Source organism: Rattus norvegicus, chromosome 8, assembly GCF_021556685.1.
Source record: "Rattus norvegicus strain SHRSP/BbbUtx chromosome 8, alternate assembly SHRSP_T2T, whole genome shotgun sequence".
NCBI lineage: Eukaryota > Metazoa > Chordata > Mammalia > Rodentia > Muridae > Rattus > Rattus norvegicus.
This window is the reverse complement of record NC_141541.1, coordinates 114,041,992-114,060,694: the sequence shown is the minus strand read 5'-3', so window position 1 is coordinate 114,060,694 and position 18,703 is coordinate 114,041,992. Positions and strand designations below refer to the sequence as shown.

The 18,703-nt window shown below is 44.7% G+C and overlaps 1 protein-coding gene across 2 annotated transcripts in view; it reads right to left on the bottom strand.

Moving 5' to 3' along the window:
• Positions 1-18,703, bottom strand: part of Pik3r4 (phosphoinositide-3-kinase, regulatory subunit 4) — a 49,680-nt gene that overhangs the window by 5,869 nt on the left and 25,108 nt on the right. For both annotated transcript variants that reach the window (NM_001401214.1, XM_087562876.1), the window contains 6 exon segments: positions 3,268-3,479; positions 5,363-5,527; positions 9,913-10,078; positions 12,687-12,897; positions 13,424-13,611; positions 14,974-15,175. In NM_001401214.1, coding sequence (NP_001388143.1) covers positions 3,268-3,479; positions 5,363-5,527; positions 9,913-10,078; positions 12,687-12,897; positions 13,424-13,611; positions 14,974-15,175 — 1,144 coding nt within the window.

The following is an 18,703-nucleotide window of genomic DNA, read 5'->3' as shown; positions in this document are numbered from 1 at the left end:
ACTCTGGAGGCTGAAGCCTGCCTGGGCTGAAGAGCAAATTCAAGACCAACCTGGGCAACTTGGTCAAACCATGTTTCAAGATAAAAACTGAAAGCAGGATTGTGGCTACAGCTCAGTGGTAAGCACCCTGTGGTTGTGTACAGTCCCAGTACTGCCAAGAAAAGACAGCATCTCATGATGCTGCCTCCCCAGGTTCAAACAGCACCCATGGTTGCCAAATAACAGTAATAACAAGCTCATCATGATGCAATTACAGTAGTCTAATGAATGCAAAGTTAAAATGAATAATTCATTAAATACTGACAATGTTATTAGCTGTCAAAGGCACCCACAAAACCAGACACTGTAGAGGATGAAGCTGGTGAGGTGGAGCGTTCGCACTGCCTGAAGAGCATGCATCACCACTGAGAGCCAGTGATCACTGCAAAGTCCAAAGAGAACAGTTCTGTGTCCGTCATTAGCTTCCGACCATCCCCATGTGTCCTTTGTTCCAAAACTTTCTGCAGACAGCTATGTCCAACCACAGCAGAAAATGGGCTGAGTGACCACACCGCCTCCCCCACGGTATTTACTACTAATGAAGGATGGACGGACCCCGTGGCAAAAGAGCCGAGCAGTTGAGCAGAGCAGAGCAGATTTCTGGGTTGGCGTCCAGTTCCACAGGAGAGATGGACAAAGGGCAGTGGGGTCTCTCCACGTCTCTTTGCCATACTCCATGACAATGACAACAGCAGCCACAGTGGCATCGTTGCCTTCTCAATGCTGTGCAGGTTGCCTAAGACATCTTTTCCTTTGTAAATTTGCTATGAACTGCTACGGATGCTGCACCCCTCCACTACGTAACACTAACACAGGAGAAGGCAGATATCCAATGACGACGCTGTATAAACCAAGGAATCCAGAGCTCTAAACCAAGTACAGAAACCCTTAACTCTTCTGGCTATGAGGGAAAGAAGAAAATGTGGAATGTTCAAATATCATATTCGAAGCACTATGTGGGGAGGAGTCAGGGATGTACTCAGTTGGCAGAGTCCGTGCCTAGGACACAAAGTCCTGGTTCCATCTTCAGTATACCACACGACCAAACACTGGGAGGCAGAGGAGGAGGACCAGAAGTTCAAGGCATTCTCAGCTACTTCAAAACCAGCCTGGATGCATTAGGACCCCGTTTCAAACACAAAAGAAAACAAACCCACACAAAACTCTAGGGAAACGTGGCTTTTGAAGAAAGGAAAGGGAGAGAAAGGAGACGAGCGGTGGTAGGGCAAGCGATGCAGTTTCTCAGACAGGATATGCTTCAGTGACTCTGGAGGTTCCCCAAGTGGCGGAAATAGATCCCAAAGACCACCATACCATCCTACAGACACATGCTTATCCATGTTCTCTGCTCTCTGTTCACAGTAGCTAGGAAACGGGACAGCCTGGTCCCTTAGCTCCTGAATGGATAGAGAAAATGTCGTGCCTCACACAAGGAACCTCTACTCGGCTATAGAGAGAACGGGAATTAGGGAATGCAGGGGTAAATGGATGGACCATCATCATACTCACATAACAGAGATCCCAAAGACCCACATCACACAGTCTCACTCATGCACACCAAATCCTTAGATTTGTGTTAAACCTGGAGTACCTTCAAATCCAGGAAACTACAAAGGGGCCATGGGGTGGGGAGGGACATCTTAATAGAGGAAAGAGAGAAGAAGTGATATGACAGGGAGAGGGGGATAGGAGGATGGGGCAGAGATAGCCCACACTAAGAACCTTGAGGAAGCCGTGTGAAAGCTGCTGTTATGAGTTCTGAAACACACACTCATACAGTGTTCCTTCCCCACAGGAGCCACAGGGGCAGGAAGACTTAGCAGTTGGGAAGGACCGGGGCAACAGTGACTTCTGGATATAGGGACTGACTACTCCTCAGTGCACAGTAGCTGTGGTTGCCTACACAAGAGAAGGTAGCCAGCAGTCTGTGGGGGGGGGGGGGAGCGGGGGGGGGGGGGTCGTCACAGTCCCTACCCATAACTGAGAAGATCTGAGTGCTGACAGTGCCGGGGGAAGGAGAGTCAGACTGCTTCAAGTGTGCTACCTCAGGTAGATCACCAAGCTGTGGTGGATGTCCTATGCCCATGCATAGGGCAGGGCAAACTGGACTCAGTTTTTCTTTTTTTAAAGAAACATGAAATTGGGAAGGGTTGTTGGGAGTGGACAGGGAGAAGTGAGGAGTGCATATGTTCAAAACACTTTGCACAATGTATGAAATTATCAAAGAATAAACAATATATTTAAAAAAATAATTTAAAAACTTGTTAAAGCCAATTTTCAGAATTCCTTGTATTCTATTTGTGATGGGGTCACACTAGAGTACACATTGTCAGAACTCAGAAACACTTTAGAAGTGGACTAGACTAGATGAGCGGCAGCACACATGCCCAGCCAGGGGACAGCGGGAAGATGATAATCAGTCCTGCTCCCCCTTTCCCTCTAGGCCTGTGACAGACGCTTTCGGGTCACTAAATCTTCAAAGCAGCCTGTGAAGGAACAAGTCCCATTGGATGAAGATAATGAGACTCAGTATCTTTCTGGAGGTTCCTGGAATTTAAAATTGTCATCACTCAATTTTCTGCTTTCCTTAAGTCAGAGCTTCCCCAACAACACAGAGAATACCAGCAACTCTTAACGGCTTCAGTGACTGTGAGGGGAAGGCTCACTGAGAACAAGAGACTTCTCTGTTTCTGATGCTGATTTTACCCTTTCACACAAAGCTTTGTTTTTTTTTTTTTTCTTTTTTTCGGAGCTGGGGACCGAACTCAGGGCCTTGCGCTTACTAGGCAAGCGCTCTACCACTGAGCCAAATCCCCAACCCCTATTTATTTTTTAAATACAGCCTCATGTACCCAAGCCAGTCTAGGACTCACTATGTAGCTGAGTGCCCCTGAACTCCTGATCCTCTTGCCTTGTCTGTCAATCACTGTGACTGGAAGGATGCACTACCATACTGTGCCCAACGCTAGCTTTTATGCTATTTCAAGTGTAGATCTAGAGAGGGTGGCCAGGGCCTTAGGCATAGCAGGCAAGAACTGAGCACACTCCCAGCCTTATGTACGCCTCCTAAGGAAAAGTAAACTGTCAGACATCATACAACATAGTGGCTGCAAACACAAAGGAGATGGGAAATCCTCAGTGAAGAAATGGGGAAAAGCTGGCCTTGGCCATCACTAGACACCACTTGCAGGTGTTGGTGGCACCCTCCCGACACAGCGGCTGGCTTACCTATGCACAGCCAGCACTGGTGGATGTCCACAGCAAAGGAGGTGATGAGGCCTGACTTCAGGTCATGCTTTAATGTCCATGCGTTGCTTGATGACCTGAGATCCCATCCAACCAGAGAGCCATTCACTGTGGCATAGGCAAGAACAGACTGTGCCCCCGAGTTGAAGTGATGCATGTCCACCACACATCCGTCTTCCTTCTGATCCAGAATCCTACATGAACACAAAGGAAATGCTCAGGCTTTTCCAGGCACTGAAAATGGAGCACTGGTTCCCGCTTAGGATAAACTGACAACCCATCCATGGCCAAAAAGGAGAGGTGTCCCGTTGGAGTAGCATGGTCTAGTCCTAGCACTTGAGAGGCAGACACAGGAGAGTATGATTTCTGTGAGTCTGCGGTTAACCTGATCTACACACCAAGTTCCAGAACTGTAAGAGTTGAGACCCCATCTAAAAAAATAAATTTAAAAATCATGTGACCTCAATGAGACAACTATAACTGGATTTTTTTAAAGATAATTCCAGATACAGAAAAGCTGTAAAAGTTCCTATACACTTTTTACTCAGTTTTCTTCATATTGTAATCTTACATAACTGTAATATTTATCAAAACTAAGAAATCGGCCTTGTTGCAACACTAATAAAATTAGCGTTGTGTGAAACCCAAGGATTATTACAGACACACAGCTAGCCATGCATTTTCCTTCACAGAACCGCACACATCTGTCTGGCACCCCCCAAAGTATCCGGTGTAGCCCATTAGTGGACTAACTCTATCTGGCCTCACTAACGGCAAAGGCCAATTCTGTTCCTTTGCAGAGTGTCATAGAGTTGGAACAAAGCGACAGATGGCTTCTGGGTCTGACATGATTCATCAGCAAAACCTGATTCAGATTTGTCAGCGCTCACACCGTGAGCTAGTAATTCACATTTATGACTTTGTATTGCAGGGTTCTACTTCACGGCACAGCTATGCCACGCTGGGTGTGTGTGTGTTTGTTTCAAGCTGGGGGCACTTGTAAAACTACAAAAAACGGCATAAGGCTGAGGGTGTGGCTGGCATCAGCTAGAATACGTGAAAACTTCATCCCAGCGCCTCAAATCACGACGAGGGAGGAAAGGGGGCAGGAGGGACAGAAAAAAGGACATGACTTTAATGTCACCTGGTAATGTATACTTTAGTCTTGAGTTGTATACAACTCTGTTACATAGTACTCGTTCTTAAAAATGCAAAAATCATTCTCATTTTCTGACCATATTGTAGGCTACAATTTGTAGACCTCTATTTCAGACAAGCATGTATTCTACTTCTGATTATATTTCCAAATAGAAGGGTGCTTTTTAAAATATCCAAATTTAAGTTATTAAATGGCTTGTTCCATAGATTATATATAATAAATTTAAAGTATATACTTTTCACAATTGTGTGTGCGTGTCTGGAGTGTGTATCTTATGTGTGGTTTTATGATGAGTGCAGTGGTCTCAGAAGCAGATCATCAGATCTTCTGGAACTGGAGACATAGGCAGTTCTGACTGACCTGACCTGCACGCTGGGAACTGAACTTGGTCCTCTGTAATTAACTCTGAGCCATGTCTTCAGGCCAGATCTACTGCTTAAGAAGCATGATCACAGTTAACCTGGCTGAGCCGTACAAAGGGTGACTGAAGGCCAGGTTACTTTGGAGGGCTACAGTTGGGCCCAGTAAAATCTAAACATTCTAGCAAGGTCTCCCAACCTAAGGAATAAAATATTGCTCAGAGAATAGCACACAGAGTGAAGCATTGTCAGCTGAGAGAGCCAGGCACAGTGTGTCTTCTCCTACTGCCCATCGTGTGACCCAGGAGCACAATCGTCACACAGTCCAGGGCTGACCCTGTGCACTCTAACAAACCGCAGGGATTACTATGCCCAGGTCCTGCCCTCTAAAGCTAAGCACAGATGTGTGTCCTTGGTCAGGAGCACTTTCCTGCACTTGAGGGCTCCCAGAGGGACCGTACAATGGAGGAGCTCCTGTTGACCCACACCACACTGCAGTGTGGCAGGGCGGAAGCTCCACAGTGCACTACAGGAGAGATAAAAAGATGACAGACAGTACCTGCTTTGTAGAGGGTGGATTTTAGGAGACTTGGGTAACTTAGAAGCCTCAATTCCAAGAAGCTGGACAGCACCATTATCAGATGCTATGGCCAAGTAGTGGGAGCCTTGGCAAAATGTTAGTGTCTTGACTCGCCCTCCAATTCGGCTGTATGTCAGAATAGACCTGAATGAAAGAAATATGAGACCATTTGTGAAAGCCGCAGCCACTGTTGCTAACACTATTTCACAGTTATTAGCAAAGTTATTACTGAGGTCCACTTAATCCCCCGCTCTCTAAAGTCCACCCACAAACCTCCTTCTCTCCAAATGTCCATCTCTGAGCACCGCTGTCCTATTATAGAGCCTGAGCCGCCCCCAAGCCCTGAACCAATCGATTCTCCAACTGTGCAGCGCCTTAATTCCCGTATCCTACAGCTCTTCTACAGTCCTGAACATGAAGACAGCTGAGGAAGCTCTGACCAGATCAGCCCCACACACATGCTGACCTCTCGAGCCATCCCTCATCCTTCCTGACTGCTGCATGCTCTGAGTATCTGATGTAAAGGGTGCCTGCCACCAGCCCACTCAACCTCTGCACTACTCCTCACACTGCCTGTACATATTCACACTTACCTGTAAACAGAAACAGAACATTTCATGTTCTAACCTAGCACTCCTCTCTGGCTAAATTCTTCGAATAGCTTACATATACATTTCATAGCTACAATGTTCATTTAGTCTACTCATTGGTAGTATAAAAAATGCAGTTGATCTCTGTATAAAGATCTATTTTGTTTTGTCATTTAATGATTTCTTCCTTATACTACATCATGCCACTAACAGAAAGTTTTTACTTTTTTTCCTATTTGTGTGTGTGTGTGTGTGTGTGTGTGTGTGTATATATATATATATATATATATATATGTAACATGCGTGCATGCGTGCATGTGTTCCCTGGCTAGACCAATGCTCAACGGAACTAACTTACCCATTCTTCATCCACTCCTCACTTGGAATGGCTGCGTTCTCCACAGGTATCAGCTGTGGTTGTGGAGATGCCGCATTTCCCCATTACTCATTTACTGAATTGGTTGTAGCCTTTTAAGGGTAGACCTCATTCAATGCATCCCAGGCTCTGCAGAGGCCTGTGTGTACTTCCTACCCCTCATGCTGTATGCTGACCTAGCCTTGCTCCTCTGGGTGATCTGCTTTTGCTCTCGTGTATAATTCTTTTCAGACTACAGTCAGTTTAGTGGGTTGGTGAGGATTTTCACATCTATACTGATTGTGACACAGGTCTAGGAGTCCCAGGACTTACACTGCTGTAATGTCAAGGTAACACCTGCTCACAGACTGAGTTCAGATGTGTTCCCTTATTTCTTGGAAGCCCTTTTGAAAGATGAATTACGGTTCTTTAAATGTTGAGTAGGGTTCATCATGAAGCCCTCGGCAGGCCTTTCGCTGTGTCTTGCTACAAAGGTGCCCATTCCGTTCTAGTTTTTGGCATATAATTATTTACAGCAGTCTTTTTTATTTTTGACAATAAAATCCCCTTTAAAGGTTCCAATTTGGGTAATGAGACTATTTCCATTTCTTTTTTTTTTTTTTTTTTTTTTTTTGGTTCTTTTTTTCAGAGCTGGGGACCGAACCCAGGGCCTTGTGCTTCCTAGGCAAGCACTCTACCACTGAGCTAAATCCCCAAGCCCCTATTTCCATTTCTTTAAAACAAAATGTTACTCTCATAACAATTTTCCAGTTTTGCTCATCTTCACAAAGAACCAGCTTTGTTTTCCCGTTCGTTCTTGCTGTCTGTTCTCCATTTCACCTGTTTCCTCTTAGTCTTTTTCCTTCCTCTTCCTCAGGTTAGGTTGGGTCTCCTCTCCTAATTTATTATAGCTGAATTGCTGACCTCAGATCTTTTAAGAAGAAGCACGGATTAATACCTAGATAGACATCTCCTAACGCTCCTGTGGCCATGCTCCCATCTGTCCGGACACTGTGTTCCCACTTTAATTGAGCTCAGTCTTCCCTCCAAACTGCCTACCAGCCACACAGTGCTTCATCTCCACACACATGGGGATCTCAATCCCCCTCTGCTACCAATACCTGATTTCTTTCCATTACAGGGGGAGAAATACTTTCTAGGCTTCAGTGTTTTTACACTTATTGATGATTTATTGATGCTTCTTTTATGAACTAATGCGTGGTGTAGTCTGGAAAATATTCCATGTGCACATCAAAACCTTGCATTCTAGTGTTGCAGAGAAGAGTTCTCTGCTCTCTGTCAGACATGACCGTCTACAGCCTCTGTTTCTTTGCTGTTCTTATATTGCTGGTTCTATCCACTCTGAAAATGGGATATTAAAGTCTCCTGCTATTGCGGTTAAACTGTCAATTTTTGCTTCATGTATTTTGTTAGGTACCAGTGTTTATAACTGCCCTGTCTTCCTGATGGATTGAGCTTTTACACAGTAAAATGTCTGTCCCCAGGAGGGTTTCTCTGAGCTTCTTCCCCACTCCTCCCTGGGGTGTGTGGTTTATCTTTCTGATCCTTTCAGCCCATTCCTGCCTTTGAATTTAAATGTCTCTTTCTGGGTAGCAGAAAAGTGACCCCAACTGTTTCCTTCTTTCTGCCTCTTTTGCCTCCTGATTAGTCCCTGTGGTTATTAATAGGGACAATTTATGTCTGACGTTTTTCTATTTATTCCTGGTCTCAACTGGGTTTTCTCCACTGCTGCCTTCTTTTGTATTATTTTTTAGAAGAGCATTTTAACTTCCTTGTTTTTGAATTTTACTTGGTTTCTAAGCTTTTAAGAAGTTACTGAGAAAAACAATATCTTTTTAAAAATTAAATAATGCCAACTTAATTTAAACATACAAAGCTTGCTTTAGTTTTATATTCTTCTCTCGTCCCTCTGGTCAGCCACTGTCATGAAGTATGTTAATGTGCTGCGTTATGAAGTGTGTTACTGTGCTGTGTTATGAAGTGTGTTAATGTGCTGTGTCATAAGTATGTTAATGTGGTGTCATGAAGTATGTTAATGTTCTGTGTCATGAAGTGTGTTACTGTGCTGTGTGATGAAGTATGTTAATGTGCTGTGTGATGAAGTGTGTTACTGTGCTGTGTCATAAGTATGTTAATGTGCTGTGTGATGAAGTATGTTAATGTTCTGTGTCATGAAGTGTGTTACTGTGCTGTGTGATGAAGTATGTTAATGTGCTGCGTCATAAGTATGTTAATGTGCTGTGTCACAAGCCTTTCTTGGAGGTTTGAAATTCCTACAAAATGTTGGTTTTATAAAAAAAAATCTATACAAAACAAAAATTAAAAAGTAAAATAAAATTGCTACATACAGCTATGTTTCTTTTACTGACCTTTCCTTTACATTCTATTTAATGCACTGCCGAGAGAGAATGAGCACAGAAACAGGTAGAATGTAAAAGCACAGAGCCTTTAGACAAATGCACAGCCAGCCCTCCTCCTGGGCTGGTAAGTACGAAGCAGACTACGTCACTGGGGAGTCAGGGCGTTTGATTCGCTCTCATTGCGTTAATTATGCACAATGATAATAACGAGAAGGGCAGCGGAGTGTTCCCTGCATCTTCTCAATGCAGCCGAGACTCATTCTGATTAATAGTAATTCTTCTGGCAGAACCAATTAGGGAAGGAAGAGCGAGCGGGAAGATGGAAGACTTCAGTACCAGTGACACAGACGAGGCAGACAGAGGAGGAGGAAGAAACCTCAAGCAAGGGAGGAATGGATATATGCTGTCACCCAAACCTAAAATCCTTAGAATAACCACACTTATCAAAGTCATAGTCTGGGCACTCAAACTCACAAAGACACTGCTCATAAATGACCAGTTCCAGAGCAGCCGACTGGCCCACGGTCACATCAAAGCAGACACAGAATCTGGTCATTCCCACTGTCCACACTGCTGCCACCCTAGCCGCTGCCACACCTCCTCTCTGCATCACAGTGACAGACACTCCAGCTGCTGCTGTCTCACCACCCTCATCCTACCTCAACTCAGCCACAGCCATTCCTATGACACCTTAGATCACAACTCTACCCTTTCACAACCTTCCAAAGACTCGCGCTCAAAGTCAAAGTTCTTCACCAGAGCCCTCAAAGTCTATAAAACTGGACCCTCCCACTTCTCTCCCTCTTGCTTGTTCTGCTTAGGTCACACAAAACTTTCTGTCAGGCATGATGAGCAGGTACCTCCTACCCCACCCCCACCCTTGGGACTCTGAAATCCCTGTCTCCTCTGCCTAGAACATTCGACGTTCCTATGTGGGTGGCTCTTTCTCCTCCTTTCAATTCGTCCCTCAAATCTATGCTTCTGTGTGAGGTAGTGTCTATGGACAGTTCACCAACACGTCCAGCCCCACCAGTGTCCCCGCCCTGTCATCTAACAGGATCGTTTCCATACTTCACTTGTTTGCACTTCCTGCTGTCTCGTGCCCCAGCAGACGGCCCTGCCCATGCCTAAGTAACTCCGACACAGAGAAAGCACTGTGCAAGCACTGCTGACTGAGCTGGGCTAACCCTGCCACTGTCTTACCTCGTCGTAGTGGTCTTCCCCTCCATCTTCTGACTGTTCCAGATTTTCACTGTACCATCATTTGAGCACGTTGCAAAGAGTAAGTGTTCATCGGAGACTCTGATTCGATTTACAGCAGATTTGTGCTCATGAAGATGTGCAACTAGGAGCCCTTTAGGACGCCACCCTGAGAAAAAGTGAAAGGATCTTAAACTGCGGCTGAGACAATCACGTACCACTCTCTAGCTCCAATTCTCAACAACTAACTTCAAAGTAATCATAAGAGCTAATCAATTCAATGGTGCCCAGGCTAGCCCACCCAGAGGGGTCTACTGGACCATGACATAGTACTAAGATACCAGAGTAGCAATTAAGTACTGCTCAAACAGCTTCGGAAAGACTCTACCTCAGGGCCCTTTTCAGTGTGAGAGACATAACAGTCACTTGTTCCTCAGAAAAACCCTGACTGCTGATTTGGAAGCATGGGTGTGACCATCCTAGCCTAGACAAACAGCTTGGAGGCCACCTTCTGAACAAGAATGTTACAAAACACCAGCCTGGGACATTGGGGTGACCCAAGCTACAGCCGAACTTCACTGAGCTTTCGACTTCTCAGATGTAACACGGGGATATACCACTTAATTCAATAACATGACATGATATGTGTGCACCCACACTGCCCTAGCACACATGACCACCCAGTGTCAGCTGGGCATGGTGGCGTATGCCTTAATTCCAGTACTTAGGAGGCAGAAAAGGCCAGCCTGGTCTTCAGAGCAAGAACCAGAGAAGCCAAGGTTACTTTGAGAGACCCTGTACCAAAACAAAACAAAACAGTAAAACACCAGTTAGCTAATTTCTTCTCTGTCTGAAATCACTTCTTCTACAGCACAAACATGCTAGAATTAGGAGTTACAGCCTCAGAATCTACATGGACTTCCTAGTACTTTTCAAATCATCTATCATTTCCTGTATTTATTTTACATATTCTCTTATACATACAAGTTCTGGGGCAAAGACTCATATTTCACCCTGTAATGAATGCCTTCAGTGATCAGCATAGGTCCCTGCACAGAACCATCGTCAACATTTATACACAGCTTGTATAAATGAAATATAACATTTTATACATTTACTATTACTTGACTGTAAAACAAACCAAAAAGCTCTGCTGAAAATCAGGCCTCCTGTGGCAGTTACCATTGTGCCCAAGTGGTTCGATATCTTTAGAATGACTGCTCACCAAGAGGCAAAAATGAAACCAAGATTCCTACCAAGCGTGACTCACTCACACTAAAAACTCATTTCCCAGGCTGTACATAACCGCTAAGGAGCATATACTCAGTCTGAGGTACCATGAGGTGGACATGCTCCACAGATTGGCTGAGGATCTTATGTAACTGCTCAGGCGTGGAGAGAAATAAAAATGAAAACTGAGTAGTTACTGCGCACGTCTGTGCTTGCTGAACGAAATGTGCGACTCCATTCATGTGGAAGATGTACCTATGGAGAGGACCATAAAACAAGACGGTGTGCAGCATCTGGTTAAGTTGTCAGGCACATCTGGGGGGAGGTGGCATTAGCTTCCATCACAGAAATAGCTGGAACATTCCAGGATACTCATTCTGACAGAAGCATCTGATTGCGCTCTGCTTAGCACTTCAAAATATTTTCTCAATCTTTAACCCTTCTGGAGGCTTTGACCAGTACTTCCCAAGTCCACATCAAAGCTTATATGGGAACTCCTGTGATCTTTGCAAAGTCTAAATGTAAATATTCTGTGCAGTTCTTCTCAGAGTTTTAAAGGTAAGTTTGTACTATTACAGCTGAAATACTGAAACTCACTAATTTTTTAAAAATCTGCACATCCAGAATCAAAGAGCAGCTCCGGCACTCCGTACAAAGCAGGCTGCTAGTTCCAGGGGACCACGCTCCAAACAACAATCTCTCCACTTCCTTTCAATCCCCCGAATACAGGAACTATTTTACCAGATTCTTCTACAGTTCTGGTTTGTTGTTGTTGGCTTTTTTTAATGTGCATGTGTGTTTTAGCTGCATGTCTGTACACCACATACATGTCTGGTGCTCAAGGAGGCCAGAAGACTGAGTTGGAACCTCTAGAACTGAAGTTACAAACAGTTGTGAGCCACCATATAGTTGCTGGGAATAGAACCCTGGTCCTCTGCAAGAGCAGCCAGTGCTCTTAACTGCTAAGCCATCTCTCCAGATCTTTTCACCGAATTCTTAATGTTGATAATTAGCTAAATGCTAGTGTTGTAAGTTATTCTGTTCTTTCCAGAAGCCTCTATGTTTTCTGAGTGTCCTACCATAAATAATATTAATCAGAAAGTAAACTCTATAATTAAAAACAGGGGTTTACCCTTAGAAGCCTGATGTCCAAGGAGAGCAATATGACAGTGTGGAGGTCATGACTCCATGACAGCATGACCCCTGGCAACAGCCAGGAAGCACAGACAGGCTCAATTAAGTGATGGCCTGAATGGGATTCTGTAAGTGGCGATCAAAGCTGTGTTCATACATAATGACTTCTTGCTCTGGGCTTTTTATTCCCTCTGGCTATTAAATACACACTGCCTAGTGCAGGCGAAGAGCCCCTTCCGAGGCTCTTGTGAGCACAGAGGTTCAGGTGTCTGGTTTTGGTGTGCTCCCTAACCGGAGCCTGTCATCAGAATATTAAAATTTCTAACCTTTAAGCTGAGGAGTTTTGGATTTTTGGATTAGGGGTGCCTAATCTGACTCAGGCTCCTACACTGGAGCCAGGCTCCGGCCCTCACCAGGTGGAGGTGGCTTGCTCTCCCACTCGGCGTTCTCCATCATCTGCTTGGCTATGCGCTCTGCGTTACACTGCTCACGCTTCTGTTGTATGAGCTGCTGAAGTTCAGTCTTGCAAGTGGTGATCCGGATCTGGTAAGTGGATGGCAGGACCGTGCTACTTACAACCGGAATCACCGGCTTCTTACTGGGGATGTGTGCTGCTTCGGAAACCTGAGACACACAGTGCAGAGTTCTGTGTCAGAGCAAGGTACAGTTAAGAAAATGTCCCCATGTTCTAGCTATCCATTATACCAGCTTCCGGTCCTTTAAAAAATACTAGCAAACTCAGGCTAAAAGAATAAGTGGGATTTCAACTGATCCAAGTCAGTATCTTCTAACTAAAATAGGACTGGTATGGGTACAGCTGTCTTAAATTACAAACTCCTTTCCAATACTTCAAAGCCTTTATAATCTTTAACATGCACAGGCAATGTTTTGCTTTTTTGTTACATTAAAGGAAGAATAAAAGTTTTTTTAAAAGATTTTCAAAGTTTTAAAATGTTCTCTGTAACCTAGTTATGATCTTTAACCCAACTTCAGTTTGCTTTATTGGCAAGTGTCTCAAATGAGTGACTTTCTCAGTGCTTAAGTAACTGGGTTTCTTCTCAATCAGAAGCCATCTTGATTTCTCTATAATAACAGCCTTTTGACATACAAAACTCAGACATGAGGATGGCGAGTGCCTGCATGGCAGTACCTGTGGAGAGGTTGACAAAGGGACACAGACACCAGCAGAGGACTCAGAGCGAGGTGACTTCCCCGTTGGAACCACCTCATGGTCACTGGTTTTAGGCAGGGCCTGTGGGATATTCGGTGGTTCCAGTGACCCAAACATGCTTTTCCATTCTTCATTTACATTGGAGTCTTGTTTCACATGCTTCCTAGCTATGAAAATATATTTGGGACAATTAGTCTGAGGGTAAAACCAACGTGATGTACTATTTATAAAGGGGCACAATGGACCCCACTTTCTATGTGTTTCTCTGCGGCTCCATTTTACTCAGTTCTATGTCCCTGTGCACACATATGAAGATATGGGTATGCCTGTATACACGTATGAAGATATGGGTATGCCTGTATACACGTATGAAGATATGGGTATGCCTGTATACACGTATGAAGATAAGGGTATGCCTGTATACACGTATGAAGATATAGGTATGCCTGTATACACGTATGAAGATATGGGTATGTCTATATACACGTATGAAGATAAGGGTATGCCTGTATACACGTATGAAGATATGGGTATGCCTGTATACACGTATGAAGATAAGGGTATGCCTGTATACACGTATGAAGATATAGGTATGCCTGTATACACGTATGAAGATATGGGTATGCCTTACACACCTATGAAGATCTGAGCATGCGTAACTTATATAACCTCAACATATGGAAATGCTTAGTCACTCACATCTGTGCTAACACTAGGAACTGTCCATCTATTCTCATCCAGGGAGAAAACAGATATCTTAAATTGCATTTATTTAATTATTTACATTTAATTTATATATAGTCTGGCGTACCAATTATATGCTTAAATCCTTCACCCTTTTTTCCTTTGGAGTGCTTGCTTTTCTCTTACTGATCTTTATGGGTGCTTTATGTGTTATGCACGTAAGCCATTAGTAATTAAGTTGCAAACACTATCCTAAAGCTTACTTCAATAATATTCACTTGCTACCCTGAAATATGATATATGAAAAGGGAGAATCTTACGGGCATATACTCAACAGTGAACTGTACAGCAGAAAGAGTGTACACAAGATCTTATGAGCCTCATACAATCAATGTCAGTGGTACATGGGCTGATAGTTCCAGATACCTAGTTCCCAAATAACGAAGGATTCTTTGGCCTCTACTCTTTTGTACTTCACTGTTTTAAATTCATTGGCATTATCTATGAATAATCTAGAAACTTGTATCTGGTTTTACACAGGTTGGATTTGAGTTAGCAGGTAAAGACTAGAGGACAGCACTTGAATCATCCCTTCCTCAAGAGGCACACGGTTTTACAGGTGGAGAGCTCAGACACTGGCCTTCCCTAGTCATGGAGCTGTGATGTAGGCAGGCCTGCATGGCCTACTTCTCCTCTCCTGCATCCACCTACTAAGGATCTGAATCACTGCATTTCAGTGCTCTGTATCTGAGAAATTGGGGGGAGGGGAGATTAACTATTAACTAACTAAAACCCAGCCTTATAAAATAGTTAGTAATAGCAAGATGCACACATGCTGTACTAACCCCGTTTCTCATCGGGCTCTTGCTTGGTTTTAACAAGGTCAACTTGTCTCCCAGTGATGCCCAAGGCTGCCAAGTCAATTACACCTTTCTGGCTGCTGTCATGCAGGTGGCTCTGGTCTACTGCATTAGCTTTTGCTCGATTTGATTTCATCATGAAGTCCTTCAGAGCCAGAAGTTTATCTTCCTCTTCTTCGGTCATCCCCTAAAACCAAATTAAGGCAGACATTAAAAGAAGAAACAACAGGTCGCAGGGTGACTAATGGATGAAGGCTCAACTCCAACTTAAAACTGAAGATGAGAAGGCAAAGCAGGAGAACAGAGGAGAGGCTGAGCGGGCGCCGGCTCTTCCAGACCACGCTGTGGGTATCTCCTTCACGTTAGCTTTATACCTCGAATTCTCTAACTCCAATAAGGCCCGAAGAACACACAAGTTCAGAACGTGATAAAAATGAGAAAGACACCTGCTATTCAACAACTACTTCACACATTAGTCACCTGGGAAACACAGAAAATCAAAAGAGATACCCCAGCAAATTATTACAAAGATGTCTGTCAAGTTTTTTTTTTAAAACACAGTACTTTTTAGATATATTTTGTGAGTGTTTTGTCTGCATACTGAATGCATGTGCACCATATGCATGTCTGGTGCCATGCACGGTAGAGGGCGGCATTTCTGGAACCAGAGTTGCAAATGGCTCTAAGTTTCCATGTGGGAGCAGGGACTTGAATCAAAGTCCTCTAAGAGAGCAACAGGTAACCGTTACTGCTGAGCCATCTCTCTAGCCCTAGCCCTTTTATGAAGTTTTACAATATCCACAATGAAGATCCCCTATCAGCTATGCAATGAAAAGAAAATTTTGATATAGCACTTATAATTGTATTTTTTTTTTTTTTTGGTTCTTTTTTTCGGAGCTGGGGACCGAACCCAGGGCCTTGCGCTTCCTAGGTAAGCGCTCTACCACTGAGCCAAATCCCCAACCCCTATAATTGTATTTTTAAAAAGCAAGCATGGAACTGAAAAGCTGGCTCCGTTGTGAAGAGCATTTGCTACTCTTGGAGGACCCGCTTAGTTCCCAACACCCACACCTCGTGCCTCTCTGGTGGTTTTAACTTCAGTTTCAGGGAACCCGGTGCCCTCTTCTGGCCTCCACAGGCACCTGCACACTCATGGCATACAATCATCGACAGAGACAGAAACACACACATAAGTAATAAATAAATATATAAAATTGTAAAATCAAACACCCGGGCTAGACCCTGTAATACCAGCACTCGGGACCAAAGACTGTGAATTCAATCTATCCTGGGCTACAAAGACATCTTGACTCAAAAAATCTAACCAACCAACCACCCAGAATATTGCTAATAAAGAAGGAGCAAAGCCCTGCAGCATGGCCCACAAGACCCGCAGGTCAGTTAAAGCCTACAGTGGGAGCACACACCACGCCTAGGGAGTGGCAGACAACACTGCTGCACTTGAGTCATCTCTCACCGGCTCGCTGCAGCGGCAGTGAACACGCCTGCAGGCGGGCTCCATTTTAGGAAGTGACAAGCTGACTTGGGTAACTCCTAAGGAGATGCATAAAGAGATCTAAAGGAGCAGCCATAACCAAAACAATCCTGAGAAGATACAAAGCTGGGGACTTTGTCGTGTCAGAACCAAGGCTCGGTTACAAAGCAGTGCTTGTGCCGCACTTGGCAGGTTCTGCCTGAAAGGGTAACAGCATTCGCCCAGCACTCAGCACCCCAGAGTCTGTGGATGGCCTGAGAGAGTAACATTACTCACCCAGCACTTAACACACGGCAGACTTCAATCCCTAAAGCAGAGACAAGCCCTGCTCCTGCAGCTAGCTGTCCAGAATTGTTTCTGGAAGGTTCCCAGGCCACAGCCATGGAAGGACTCAGCATACAGCAGATAGGAGTTTATTAATGCTACAAAAATTAACGCAAAAGTGGAGAGGACTGGAGAAAGCTGTGCACAGAGTTAGCACTTCAGAGAACAAGGGGTAGGGAGTGTTCTCAAGTCCTTGGCTGAGAAGTAAATTACAGAAGCATCCAGAGACTACCTAGGCAACGGAAAGAGCGACAGGAGGGCAGCAGACCAAGTCATTACCATCACAGTCTGTGCTTCTCTCTGCCAAAGGAGCGAACTCTCTAGAAACCCAGACCAGCATATGTTTGTGTCCAGAGTAGCATGGTGGTGGGGCTAAGCGGGCTGCACCATGTGCTCTGGACCGATCCTTACAAAACTTGAAAGCCACAGGGAAGGACAAAACTGATTCCAAGTACCAAGAGACTTAGCCCAATGCTATGTAAAGGAATCCAGCACCAACGACATTAAGTTCACATTGAACCAAGAAAGGCTAGTTGGCTGCCAGCTGGGGGACGACAGAAAAACATTTTACTATGCATCTTTTCCGCGGTTTCAACTTTGCAACTGCACTTGCATGCCATCAAAGGGTTTGGGTTGTATTGTTTCTCGTTCTCTTGGTTGAAGTAAGGAGTGGAATGAACCAGCCTGTGTCCTGTACAGTCCGTCTTATTATGTGGACACAAAGCAGAGCTCTTACAGATGAGATCTGATGAAAGCACTCCTGCACCGGCCACCTCCTGACAGTGTATCCTGCTGAACAGATTCCAAGCCCCACATGACAGCTGTTCCAAAGGCGTGTCCAAGCCTGCGTCTCAGCCCCAGAACGTGTGCCCTGCAGCAGCACCAGGCTGTTCTAGAGAAGCCCATTCTAGAAGCAGCACACCTCAAATACAGAACAGTGCAAAGAAGGGCTGAGCGTCAAGATAAAGGAGTTTAGAGCTCTCCATGAGGAAGGTTACAACTGTCTCTCTTCTTCTCAGCAGGGCCTTAGGAAAGAGAACTAAGTCTCCCCGGGACCCAAGCCTCTACTAATGATGCTAGTAAACCGAACAGAATAAAGGCCAAAACCAATGAAAGTGAGTACAAGAGGACTAGAGGAGCTGCTCCACACGGCTTCTTTATGTAGCTATCAAACTTGAATGAGCTTGTCATCCTGGCCTTCCTTCCAGCTTTGTAATCTGAGCAGGGGTGTGGCAGCAGGGCAGTAATCTTGGGCTTGGGCTAAAATGCCAGCTTTAAAACATACTGCCCCCCAGAGCACGGGCAGCTGCACTGCGTCTGTCTCCTCCTGTAACACACAAGTAACCTAGGCTGCTCAGACGAGCTTTAAGGGCAGTCACAGAACAGAGCACAGGCAACTGCACAGACTCATCATGTTTATTTTTACAACATGGAACCTATCGGCAGTGTTCTTTGTACTGGATGCTCAGATCCTGGCCTGCTCTCACTTCTGCTGGCAGCGAGTGTCCCTGGAACAGAGTGTAAGTCTCCTCGCCCTTGTGAACCTCCTAATATCAACAGCAACAACTTAAGGTAGGCTAATCTTTCCTCTTCCTCCACTCAGACGATGTAATAGAAATGACCACTGTACCAAGCACTGCCTTTCAGAGGCACCAAAGTCAGAGAGTTGAGTGATTCTATCATGGGATCAATAATGGCAGTGGCACTGAGGGAGTGACAGCCATGGAGAGGCACTTGGGGAGCAGAAAGGCTAAGAGAAACAGAGGTACACCCCAGTTCAATCCCCACATCATCAGTGAGTACACAAGGTAAGGAAAATACACGAAAGCACTTACACTGCAAAGCTCAACAAATTCTATCTCAACCATGTGAGTTGTGGCACACGCCTTTACCTCA